Source organism: Lissotriton helveticus, chromosome 10 (assembly GCF_964261635.1).
Source record: "Lissotriton helveticus chromosome 10, aLisHel1.1, whole genome shotgun sequence".
NCBI classification, from domain to species: Eukaryota; Metazoa; Chordata; class Amphibia; order Caudata; family Salamandridae; genus Lissotriton; species Lissotriton helveticus.
The window spans coordinates 1,072,118,027-1,072,131,731 of record NC_136071.1 but is presented as its reverse complement, the minus strand read 5'-3'; the positions used below and the strand labels follow the sequence as shown (position 1 = coordinate 1,072,131,731).

Sequence of the window (13,705 nt, the reverse complement as noted above, 5' to 3'; positions counted from 1 at the left end):
AGGTGTCATTCTGTCTCTAATTGTAAAAAAAAAACATTTTTCAGTGCGGCCATGCTTACTTGTTTCACATCTTGGTCCAACAAAACCGAAGGGACAGGTGCAAACATTTCTAGCCAGACAGTCCCCTCCATGCTCACAAGGTGGATCGCAGTATGCTGCAGAAACAGTAGAAAAATGCAATATATGATAAATAACCTGTGCCTTATTTTTTGTATGTAATAACTTGTCAAATGCCATAAACTAGATCAGGTACTGTGATCTGGATCCATGCTTAATACTAGATAATGTCAATTAGCATGATTTAGCACAACATCTAGCATCCTCAAAGTGGAAAGGAGTTTTCTGTACTGATTGCTACGTCTGTGTACAGTCATAAGGTTGTACCAGAAACCTGTGTTACACACATAAGTATGGGACAGGGTCCCATGAGGGTAAATGAAAGAGGAAAAGATGTGTATGCTATAGATTAAGGGATAGATTATTAGTTAGGAGGAAACATTTGCAGAGGCACCGGGTGGATGGAATTATTGATTCATGCAGATTTTGCCACACTTCTTTCCCCCCATCAAAAGTGGGAATAACCAGGGCTGTGCTGCACAGCAGGCCTTTCTCAGTGTTCTTTTACCAGCAAGATTCACATCAAGTGAAGTCGAGTCAGGTGTTCGCACACCCAGAAAAGCAGGCGTGTGAATACTATCGCATTTAGAATTGAACTGAGTGACATTTCATTCGGACATACAGCTTCAATGTATTTGCAGTCTGAGCTAACAAGGGAAGACTAGAGCATGATAGGACCACTGAACAAAAGTGGCCTCATGCTTCAACCTTCAAATAGCTCAAGCGCTTTTGGTCTGTGTGCATAACATGCAAAACCTTTTTCATAGCTGAAGGTGGCATTCGTGTGCTTGCAAAAATAAAACTAATTAAAAATATTTCATTACACAAATGCCCCTTCTGAAAAAAATAACAAAAAAATTCAATGAAATCCGACATTGGCCTATTAGCCCTAGAACAGATGTGGCCTATTTTGAAGGTGGATGCACATATGTCAAAGAGCGAAATGCAGTGACTCACACTGGAGCGAGACAATGGCTGACGTGGGTTGACCCATTGTTCCATCCTGTAGGATGTGGTGGGTGGAAGCAAAATGTGAACGACATTTGAATAGGCCAATTGATGAAGAGGGATGAACAAATGTATGTATGTATGTATGTATATATATATTCACTGAAAAAACCATAGGTTATAGACCATATATAGTTAGGAATTTGCATTTACAAAACCTTGAAAATTCACTGAAAAAACCATAGGTTAGAGACCTTATATAGTTAGCTGGACATTTTATTGACATAAAACCAATGAAATTCCATATATAGTTAGTTGCACTAACTATATATTGCGCACCCGCAATCCACTGCTGATGATGTCACATATTACATCATTCATGACATGGTCAGTGACATCACTGATGACATCACTGATGACATCTCAAATGACATCACTGATGACATCTCAATTGACATCACTGATGACATCATCTAGTGTGTGTGTTTTTGTAAAGTTTAAATATGTTTTACATATTGAAGAATGAGTGGATGTATGGAAGACTGAGTGTGTGTGTGGCTGGCTGGGAGGTGTGTGACTCTGTGCATATCAATGTGTACTTGTATCAGTGATTGTATAAGAGAGTAAGTATGTGTTAGTATATGTGTGAAAAGTATGGTGTTCTGTGTTTAACTGTATAGATGAGGAAATCGAAGTGTGATTGATTCTTCACAGGACTGACTAGGTGTATGAGTGCATATGATAGTGTTGTAATAATGAGTGACTGTATGTATGAGTGATTGTATGGGTGAATGAGTGAATGTGTGTGTAGACGTAGGAATCAGTGAGTGCGTATGTAGTAACTGGTATTGGTGTGTCATGATGTCATCAGTGATGTCATTTGAGATGTCATCAGTGATGTCATCAGTGATGTCACTGAAGTATGGTGTTCTGTGTTTAACTGTATAGATGAGGAAATGGAAGTGTGATTGATTCTTTACAGGACTGACTAGGTGTGTGAGTAACTCCATGGATGAGTGGCAGTGTGTGAGTGTCTGCATAGGTGTATGAGTGCATATGATAGTGTTGTAATAATGAGTGACTGTATGTATGAGTGATTGTATGGGTGAATGAGTGAATGTGTGTGTAGACGTGGGAATCAGTGAGTGCGTATGTAGTAACTGGTATTGGTGTGTCATGATGTCATCAGTGATGTCATTTGAGATGTCATCAGTGATGTCATCAGTGATGTCATTTGAGATGTTATCAGTGATGTCATCAGTGATGTCACTGACCATGTCATGAATGATGTAATATGTGACATCATCAGCAGTGGATTGCGGGTGCGCGATATATAGTTAGTGCAACTAACTATATATGGAATTTCATTGGTTTTATGTCAATAAAATGTCCAGCTAACTATATAAGGTCTCTAACCTATGGTTTTTTCAGTGAATTTTCAAGGTTTTGTAAATGCAAATTCCTAACTATATATGGTCTATAACCTATGTTTTTTTCAGTGAATTTCATTGGTTTTTTAAAAGCTAATATCTATAGCTGTAAAATATATTCTTTATTACGTGACGTATCACGTAGCCACGTGAGACGCCTCATGACGCGTCGCATAACCGTGACGTATCGGCTCTGCAGCGCAAACAAAACCCGTAACGTAAGCGTGCCGGAGCACGCTTACAGATATATATTTTTTTTTTAACCTTAATTAGACAAAATCCACACGTGCACATATCTTGAGGCCTTGCAAAGGCACATCAAACAAACAGTCCCTACAATTTTGCCAAGTTTGCTGGAAATCTATTCCCTTAACTTTTTTTTTACTGTTTCTCTTGGTTTTCCCCTTGTTACGCTTACTGGGACGCTACCCGGTACGCGAACCGGACGCTCCAAAAACACAAGATGGCGGACTCCCGTTACGCTGCCGGTTAGCTGCCCGGTTCGCGTACCGGGAAGCGCCTCTACCGCGAAAAATTGCGGGGGACTTTAATATCCCCCTCATCAATCCTAGGGGGTCAGGAGGGGTTTACCTTGCCCCCTTTCCTTCATTTCCCCCTTCTTTTTTCACCACATCTTGTCTCTCGAACCTACTGAGAGACAAGATGGCGGCCGCTCCGGACTGTTTACAATGTTGACAGCTACGCTGCCGGTTAGCTGCCCGGTTAGCTGCCCGGTGAGCTGCCCGGTTCGCGTACCGGGACGCGCCTCTACGGCGTAAAATCGCAAAAAAATAATTGTTTTTATTTTTTGCCCCGCGGGGCACTTTAACATCCCCCTCATCAATCCAAGGGGGTCAGGAGTGGTCTACCTTGCCCCCTTTCCTTCATTTCCCCCTTCGTTTTTCACCACATCTTGTCTCTCGATCGTACCGAGAGACAAGATGGCGGCCGCTCCGGACTGTTTAGAATGTTGACAGACACCGGAGAGCCAATCAGCTTCGCTTTGCGAAGTTCCGTTACGCGTCAGGTACGCGAACCGGGGCGCTAACCGGAGCGCTGTCACAGATATATATATTTTTTTAAACGTTAATTTCTCAAAATCCACTGGAGCACATATATTGAGACATAGCAAAGGCACGTCGGGCAAACCATATCTGCAATTTTGCCAAGTTTCATGTAAATCTATTCAGCCGTTCGAGCTAAAAGTGAGTCCAACCGCCCTATGGAAAAATGAATGGGAAAAACGTGTTTTGGGACCCCCCTTTTTTCTCGCCCCCCCCTTGACGAAACCCCCCCAAATTTTCAGAGGCTGCTCAGAAACAAAATGTGCCATTTTCCTTAAAATTTCAGCCAATTCCGTCCACAAACGCCAAAGTTATTAGACATAGAATTTTCAGAAATCCCATTAGGAAAAAATCCTAACTATATATACCCACTGGCTATCGCCAGTAGGTAATATACATATATAAACATATATAATCTGCATATCTATATAAATATAAATGCATGCATACATATACATATATGCATACATATGCATGTTATTTACATGAAAGTTTTAAAAACACTAATAAAAGCAAAGCTAAAAAGCCACCTCATTACAAACAGAATGGCTTTAACTTAAACGAGGGCGAGATCTATTGCATTTTCAATGCTTGTTTACTTTGGTTCTATCAAGAAGGCATTCAGATGTGTCACACATTTGCCATAAATTCTGAATGTTAGCACTCTAGTTGCTCATTAGATCACTGTAGTAAAGCTAGTGGGAAGTCTGCTGCTAATCATGGTTTGCAGCCATTTTCCCGCATTTTTTATCCCGCAGACTTTCAGTCCGCATACCATTATCCCGCAAGGTCATTGACCTCGCATACCATTATCCCGCATTTTTTCAAAACGCATGTGCATTTATCGCGCATGCCTTTACAAAGAATTACGTTTTAAAGGCATGTATGGTAAATGCATTTGCGTTGTGAAAACCACGATGACGAGAGAGGTAAGTGGTTTGTTTTAATTTTTTCGTGGGTTAGTGATTGTGTAGTGTAGTGTTGTGTAGTGTAGTGTAGTGTTGTGTTAGTGTAGTGTAGAGTTGTGGTGGTTGTTTAGTGTAGGGTCATGCTGGGGGTAGTGTTTTAGGGTTTAGGGTTGTGTTGTAGTGTTTGCGTAGTGTAGGGTCATGCTGGGGGTAGTGTTTTAGGGTTTAGGGTAGTGTTAAGTGTTTGCGTAGTGTAGGGTCATGCTGGGGGTAGTGTTTTAGGGTTTAGGGTTGTGTTGTAGTGTTTGCGTAGTGTAGGGTCATGCTGGAGCTAGTGTTTTAGGGTTTAGGGTAGTGTTGTAGTGTTTGCGTAGTGTAGGGTCATGCTGGGCGTAGTGTTTTAGGGTTTAGGATAGTGTTGTAGTGTTTGCGTAGTGTAGGGTCATGCTGGGGGTAGTGTTTTAGGGTTTTGGGTAGTGTTGTAGTGTTTGCGTAGTGTAGGGTCATGCTGGGGGTAGTGTTTTAGGGTTTAGGGTAGTGTTGTAGTGTTTGCGTAGTGTAGGGTCATGCTAGGGGTAGTGTTTTAGGGTTTAGGGTAGTGTTGTAGTGTTTGCGTAGTGTAGGGTCATGCTGGGGGTAGTGTTTTAGGGTTTAGGGTAGTGTTGTAGTGTTTGCGTAGTGTAGGGTCATGCTGGGGGTAGTGTTTTAGGGTTTAGGGTAGTGTTGTAGTGTTTGCGTAGTGTAGGGTCATGCTGGGGGTAGTGTTTTAGGGTTTAGGGTAGTGTTGTAGTGTTTGCGTAGTGTAGCGTCATGCTGGGGTGTAGTGTTTTAGGGTTTTGGGTAGTGTTGTGTTTGCGTAGTGTAGGGTCATGCTGGGGGTAGTGTTTTAGGGTTTAGGGTAGTGTTGTAGTGTTTGCGTAGTGTAGGGTCATGCTGGGGTGTAGTGTTTTAGGGTTTTGGGTAGTGTTGTAGTGTTTGCGTAGTGTAGGGTCATGCTGGGGGTAGTGTTTTAGGGTTTAGGGTAGTGTTGTAGTGTTTGCGTAGTGTAGGGTCATGCTGGGGTGTAGTGTTTTAGGGTTTTGGGTAGTGTGTTTGCGTAGTGTAGGGTCATGCTGGGGGTAGTGTTTTAGGGTTTTGGGTAGTGTTGTAGTGTTTGCGTAGTGTAGGGTCATGCTGGGGGTAGTGTTTTAGGGTTTAGGGTAGTGTTGTAGTGTTTGCGTAGTGTAGGGTCATGCTGGGGGTAGTGTTTTAGAGTTTAGGGTTGTGTTGTAGTGTTTGTGTAGTGTAGGGTCATGCTGGGGGTAGTGTTTTAGGGTTTAGGGTTGTGTTGTAGTGTTTGTGTAGTGTAGGGTCATGCTGGGGGTAGTGTTTTAGGGTTTAGGGTAGTGTTGTAGTGTTTGCGTAGTGTAGGGTCATGCTGGGGTGTAGTGTTTTAGGGTTTAGGGTAGTGTTGTACTGTTTGTGTAGTGTAGGGTCATGCTGGGGGTAGTGTTTTAGGGTTTAGGGTAGTTTAGTTGTTTAGTGTATGCTAAAGGCATATTCGTTCTAAAAGTTTTCGTTATTTTAATTTGCGGCCTAATAGTACATGCGGGATTTTTTTTGCGGACTGATGGTATGCGGGATTTCGTCATATATTCGCTAATCATACTTTCTATGGCAAAATGAACCCCCTCATTTTGTTCCTTTTTAAATTAAATGTTTTAAGAGTTACCACTTTATTCCAATCAAGATGGCTTCAGGTGTGCCATACCTTTGTAATAAGTAGGACTGTTAGCACTCTAGTTGTTCTTTAGAACACTCTGGGACATTCTGTCATTGGGCTATAGTTGGGCTACATCTGGCTGATATTTGGGCTACATTTGTTTTTTTTTGTCTCTGGTGGCCATCTTTGGGCTACATTGGGCTACATTTGGGCTCCAACATATATTTAGCCCAATGTAGCCCAATATATATTTTTCAAAGTTAATTTTCGTAAAAACCACTGGAGCCTATATCTTGAGACATAGCAAAGGAACATCGGGCTACCAGTCCCTACAATTTTGCCAAGTTTGGTGTAAATCTATTCAGCCGTTCAGGCTAAAAGTGAGGCCAACCGCCCTATGGAAAATTGCATGGGAAAAACACGTTTTGGGACCCCCCTTTTTTCTCGGCCCCCCCTTGACGAAACCCCCCCAAATTTTCAGGGGCTGTTCAGAAACAAAATGTTCCATTTTCCTGATAATTTCAGCCAATTCTGTCCTCAAACGCCAAAGTTATTCGACATAGAATTTTCAAAAATCCCATAGGAAAAAAATCCTAACTATATATACCTACTGGCTATCGCCAGTAGGTAATGTGTGTATATCAATATATAAATGTGTATATAAATATATATATACACATTTTATATATGTATTTTATATACATATGTATTTTTCTTATGATTTTTTTTTAACATGAGGCTGCTATGGCAGCTAAGGGTGTCCCTATGCCAGACCTAAAAACGACAATCATGAAAGTCCACTGGAGCTGTTCTATTTTTTCTGCAAAATTAGGACTCGAAACTACATAACGTAACCAGATGATTCCTATCTGCCTTTATGAGTGTGACATCTCTGGTATGAAGAGCCCTAACAAGGCTACCAAGGAGCATGTCAGGCATAGCATCAGCTAACCAGAACTACCTATAATTGATGTCCATGATTTTGGAGTTCACAGTTCTAAGACATTGATCGGTTTTGAATTGTTCCTCTTTTAGAAGCATATCTACGGATATCCAGTTCTCATTATGATTCTTTGAGAACATCTTTTGTGGGACTCCCAGGTGTCCCAAACAAAGAGTCACCTTTTACTTTCTTTAAAGATGGAACCTTCTACTGTCCAAAAAAACTACACTTGTCAACAAAAATAGAGAAAATGGATGCTGGTGATTCACATCAACACAGATGTCTGTGCAGTTCCTCAACTTACTTGGCATCATTACAGCCAGTTTTTATCAGTTTTTCAGCAAAAGCGCGAGGAAGGCAGTATATTTACACTCTTGGAGCAAACTGTCTTGTCTAGATTCAATGTAGGAGAAAACACAGGAAATTTACATTGATGTGGGACTGAAAAGGCCGCAGCCATGAGGATCCTGCAATACTGTAATACACAGAAAATTGACTGAATAGAAGGCTCAATTCCCGTGTAATGACACACATTTACCAGCAGTAAGTAATCTAGCTACAAGTGAAGCAGAAAGTCAAGGCTTCTGGTTTTTCATTGCAATTTCGAAAAGGGAGATAAGGTATTCTATTGTAGAACATAAATATGCTGTTACATCAGATATATGGAAATCCATTACTTTGATCTTGAAAAAGGAAAGCATTTCTTTACCATCATCGCACGTAGGACCGCCATATCCTGAAGGACATTCACACACATTCGGCTTAATGCACTTTCCACGATTTTTGCAATCAGGTCGACACACAGCTGCGGAAAATCAAGATCTTAATTTTATTTAATAATTATTTATTGGCTATCTGCTACTTTTCAGAAAGTTAGGCTTTTTATGTTCACTTACCTGTTTGACAGTTGTATCCAGAATAGCCAGGTTTGCAACGACAAGTGTTAGGAGCGGCGCACTCCATATTTTTACCACATGGCTGTCTACATATTGCTGAAAAACAATAAAGTATATCATGATTTTTTATTAAAATACACATACTGCATCATGGTTAAGCCACAACCACTGCAACTGTTCTATTATAGAATCATGGTGTAACTTAGCACTATACATAAAGCATAGATACATTAACAGATTTGACTTAGCTCTAGGGTATTTGTTTAAGTTTTTACGTTGAAACTATATTAATGTATTGATTTGGAAATAGACGTTGTGATGACATTTATTGGAATGAAAAAGTATTTGAAAAATGTGGATGGAAGAAAAGGTTTCCGGTTCCAGTATCCTTCATGTGACCATATGGATCTAAAAAAACGTTGTTAAATAAAGGAGCATGAACTTTGTCAGAGCAAAGAGATCAGTGGCAAACAGGACACGCATAGCTAATTTGGAGCCAATCTTTTAGAAAAATTAGAACATTGGAATGTTGAGAGTTCAATTGAACACGATAAATTGGCTCAGGGCCCATAATTGCTGGTAAAACATTTCAATGCAATTCTGCTCCAACATTTCAATGCTTGTCTTCTGCTTGTTCCATTTTAATCTATAAATTTTATCCCCAGTAGATAGAATGATGCAATACCCCTAAACGGTTGTTAAAGGCCCTCACCTGTGACTCAGGCATATCATTTGGGTGTGATGTCTTTCACAACCATTATTGCCCTCAGCAGCAGACTATAATACTGAAGTAAATATCCTGTTGAACATGGAGGATCTGGGACGATATCCAACATCACATCAGTAATTATTTTGCAATCCTTTCACAGTGTCACACTTTTCTATATGTACAATATTTTTTTACCCGGGCTGCAAATGAGGTATTGGACCACAGTGGCACAGATGCAGCCTTTGAATATAAACTCTTTGAAAATTAAGTTTATTCTTGGACCCAAATCACATTGCCAGAAAAGTGAATGGATAACATGGTGACTTAGACCGTATAACCATCTTCGGGTGATAGTTTCTGTTGTCATGAATACATGTCCCATTCAGAGAATGATAACTGACATCTAAAAAAGGCTCATTTCACTTACTTCCAAAAGTATTGCATAAACTGAGTCTTAAGCTCAGCTCTACAAGGTTTGGCTTCACACTGAAGGGTAACATGAGTGAACTTCGCTCAGTGAACCAGCGTTAAAATGGAAAACACGTTATTGTAGCCTTGCAGAACACCACCCAATACATAAATGCGGTGGTGTCAATGCTTTTGGGTTACTAACAGGGAGCAGTGTTAATCCAATGATCATTCATTAATGATTTACATACTCAAGATCACCTAGAAACAGTATATGTATTTTAACATATTTATTTTAAAATAGTTATTTTAAAAATTCGAGAGCTAGGGCACATAATATTGGTAACATCACAGAGGACAATAATAGTGAAAACAAGAAAAAACATAACATCACTATTCATAGTCCTTACACCCCTCACTGTACTACCTCTAAGCACTAGGCTAATTGAGGTGATAATGTGGGCAGACATTATCCACCATTACCATCCTAGGGAAAGGTACATAAACAGGGCCTGATTCACAAAGATTTCACTGTGCCTTACTCTTGTAGTAATGTCGAATTCCAGAAGTGAGCCAGGTGTAAACCGACCTACTCATGGCCTACTTTTGACACACAGAAGTAAGGCAAGAATACAAGAGTGAGACACACCTATTAATACACCAATCTTTGTGTATCTAGCCCAACGTTGTTAACTTATTTGAGGGATTCACACGTTGTTGTCAAAAGACCAAGCCTCTCTTGTGCAGAAGGAATGGAGAGCACAATAGACATTATGGGGTTGATTCACATAGGTGTGACATTAAAACATTAGTTGTAATTGATAATATGGGCCCTTGTATATATTCCTTAATTTACCCACATTAATCCTTTGTGTAAATCAATTCCAGTATACAAAATCTGGAAAATGTGTAGTTGTCGCCTTGAAATTATGTGACAAGATGCTCTTTTTTGATAACGTGCACACAGGGGTTTATTTCCTTACTATGTAGCATTGTTAGAGCAAGCGGAGATGTATGCACAAATAAATAGAGCAAGGCATAGTTTCATAGAGTAGTAGCCTGCTTAAAGTACCTCTTGTAGGTGTTCGTGCACATGCAGTGCTTAATTTGTGTCAGTGTTTTCCGGAGTCCAGCACCTATTTGTAAACACCGGCAAAGTTTATGAGAAACCAGCACATGATGGCGCTGTATATGTATTTTTAAGCAACGTTCATTAATGTAGCATTAAACTATTTAAATATAGATTTACAAAATGCTAAAACTTGAATTTAAACCGGCAGGAAAAAAGTGATGTGGTTGTGCCAGCTACAGTGGACCAGTGAGTAATACCTTGGGCCCTGGCACTTATTGCTTTTTTTACAAATTAAGCACTGAATAAAGGATGATTAAGTGTCCATGTAAGTGTTCCTGAGTGAGCATTCCTTTCCTAGGTCGAGCCAAGAGTAAGCTCGCAAGCGCTGCTCTGGTGAACATCTGCTGTAGTTCAGTACATGAGGGAAGCCCCGCCCACACCCCACCAATATTTTTTCATTGGCTCGTGTGTTTGTCCTTCGTAAATGCTGCCTTCGGATTCGTTTATAGGCTTGTTAGTTCCTCGTTATTACGGCCATGTCGTCATTTGTATCCTCCCATGGCTACTGGCCCGGTAAGTGTTATTTAGACTGTGAGCACTATTTTCTCTAATGAGGTTCTTCTACTGCCTGCTCTACTTCCCCTCCCTCCTGTTGTCCGTGTCGTTTCACCTCCTCCCCTACCTGCACGCCCGTTGTCAGTGCCTTCTCGCCCCCTTCTCCCCACTACCCCCGCTTGCACTCCCGTTGGCCGTGCCTCCCCCACCACTCTCGTCTGTGCCTCTCCCTCCCGTTGTCTCTGATGACTACCGTTTGCAATTCAATAGGTCTCGCGTAAATGCGAGTGCTATTGCATTACAAATGCTTGTTTACCTTAGCATGCTTAGAGTAGATGGGTTGGGAAAGCTTTACTGATCTGGTTCACAACATTTCTAAATGTGTAAGTGAGACTTACACACCTAAAACCGTAAATATAAAGTGTGACGTATTAGCAATTCAGATGGGGAAAACTAAGCTATTTGTATTGAAGTTTCACTTCAAATTTCATAGTTTTCTGGAAGATGTACATCGCTTCCGCATGAAAAAGAAGCGCGTCGGTGGCTAGCAGCGGGCTTTCTTTCCCTGATGAGTGAGAAGAGAACTCTCATGTACTGGACATATGTAACTGTGCAGTGAAAAAAACATTCTCCACTTCCAAAGATGCACATATATTACCCCGGTGCTGTGCTACTAAATGTGTGGGAATGTGTTTGAAAATTCGACATTTTCCACCGTGAAGGCTCAATAGCTAGATTTAAATCTGGAATTTTCATAAACATTTGCATGACTATTCTCCACAATGAGATATTTCAAACGAAATGCTAGGAATGGATACGAATACCATGCTAACTTCAGACACTCATAGGCAACACACACATTCGACTGGGACTTTTGGGAAAAGGGCAGTTAGGTTTAAATCTCCACAAGGCCTGAGTGTACACTCGTGTATCTGGAGATTTGTGACCTCCTTGGGAAAGTTCCCATCGGTTTGGGATCTTATTTATGGCAGTGAGCTCCTGGTCTTGCTAAACGTTTTGATAATTAAGTTTAACATTTTCGGTAACGGTTAGGTGTCAAGTATTGACAATAAAATGTATATGTGGGACTAAAAACGGAGTTAGAAAACTAGTTCTAACGGATGCTGTTTATCTAGGACCTGTTTCACAAAGCTTTTAAGGTTAGTTAGTTTGACATGCAAATGGAAATTCAGGAGCAAGTCACACCTCAGGCTGGAGCAAGTGACAATTTCTCAAAGTAAGTAATCTGTGCCCTTAGGAGATACTTTCATATTTACACATCACTCGTCATATGTCACAAAGTTTGAACTCCACGCTTGGAGTTAATAGAGAGCTGAGGAATGTAGAGAGGAAAGGAGGTGAGTGACAGGCATATGTAAAAAGGTGAAATGAGGTAATAACCAAACTTTGACAAGTTAATACTTTATAGTACATTTTGACGAAAATATTATGTGTGTCTGTCATTTTTGATCTGAGATAGCATGGAATGTTCCATGCATTCAAACAAAAGGTGATTGTGCTTGTAGACATCTGAAGCCACTATGGTTAAAATCATGAAAGATGCTAACACAGAATACCTTTGCAAGTCGCACCATCACCGTGGTACCCGTATGGGCAGCGACCACATTTGAAGCCTCTCTCTTGGCTTGGCTCACAGGGCACCCCTGGAAAGCAGGGGAAATCTGCGCACGTCACGATGTGATATACTGCTGTTACCGCCGTCTCCCACTCTTCGGGCGTGTCAGTGAGTCTAGAGGAGACAGGGTGTTGCTGCACAGATTTTTGCTTCGTTGATGTGCTTTCAAATTTGGAACCAGTGTTTCTGGCAGGTAATTTTTCTGTTAAAGTGCTCAGTTTCGTTTTGGTATCAGAAGGGATTTCTTTGGGGATTGTTGTCAGATTTCGAAAATGACCCTGTATTTTGTTTTCCTTTTCTGGTAAAAATACATCCTTGCTTTTGATTGTCTCTTTCTCGCTCTGCTCTGTCACAAAACTGCCTCTGGCATCCGTTGTTGTAGAGCCGTGGATTACAAATCTAGTGCCTGAAGGTTGCCTACTCAATTGTGTGTGAGAATCCAAGTGGTCTACGTTTCTCGAGGACGGCCGCGCTTCAGATTTGGAGGTTGGCAGGATGTGACGTGTGGCTTCCGGCCTGGGGGTGACACTTCTGTTAACAGCAGTTCTCGGTCTGTCTGAAGGTCGAGGCTGGAACTCTACAAAACAAAGAGCACGTGTGAAAACCACTAATGCGAATATTTTCCTCTCTAGCGACCGCCATGCTTTATCTTTTATTGCATTGAACATGAATTTGGTATGACTGGTCTACACTTTACAACTTGTCATCAACTTTACATCATTCTTAGAACATTTGAAAAATAGCTAGGTAATGTTATCGGTAGAGCAATTATTCGGAATCTGCACACTCAACATCAATAATGCAATAGCCAACATATCTACTTTAGTACTGCACTTTTATATCCATAATAATGGCTCAGTTGCAGCGACACTTAATGGTAGTCTTTGGGCAATTTCTGACCGGTACAAAAAATAGCACATTAAAATAACATTTAAAAAATGTTCAGTACATTAGTTAGTAAAAAGGTGTGCACACCCTGCGGCCCTTCCTATGCAAAAGCTAGGCATGCGTGTTTGTCACAGTGACGTATACGCTTCTGAGTATCCTCACTATTGTTCTTTTTTACCCAACTAGGTTTCACTGTAATTGGATTTTGGTGCTGATGACAGATCCTTTCCTACACTTAGTCGATATTAACAGGTCCATATGACCAGTGGCACAATTTATATTATTACACCAAAGCCTTTAGGTACAAGAAAGTGTGCTGGGTCAGACTTGTTGTCAGAGTCCTGGGTCTCACAACTGTAAATAGCTTAGCTTTGGGGGTTTGTCTAAAAAGGGGGAAACATTGTTGTCACCCTGACAGGATAGCTGGGG

The 13,705-nt window shown here is 40.8% G+C and overlaps 1 protein-coding gene across 1 annotated transcript in view; it reads right to left on the bottom strand.

Moving 5' to 3' along the window:
- Positions 1-13,705, bottom strand: part of VWDE (von Willebrand factor D and EGF domains) — a 402,281-nt gene that overhangs the window by 36,238 nt on the left and 352,338 nt on the right. Inside the window, exons 21-24 of the mRNA XM_078662843.1 lie at positions 12,330-12,965; positions 8,009-8,104; positions 7,822-7,917; positions 60-155 (exon numbers count right to left, since the gene is read on the bottom strand). Coding sequence (XP_078518969.1) covers positions 60-155; positions 7,822-7,917; positions 8,009-8,104; positions 12,330-12,965 — 924 coding nt within the window. The remainder of the gene's footprint in view (positions 1-59; positions 156-7,821; positions 7,918-8,008; positions 8,105-12,329; positions 12,966-13,705) is intronic.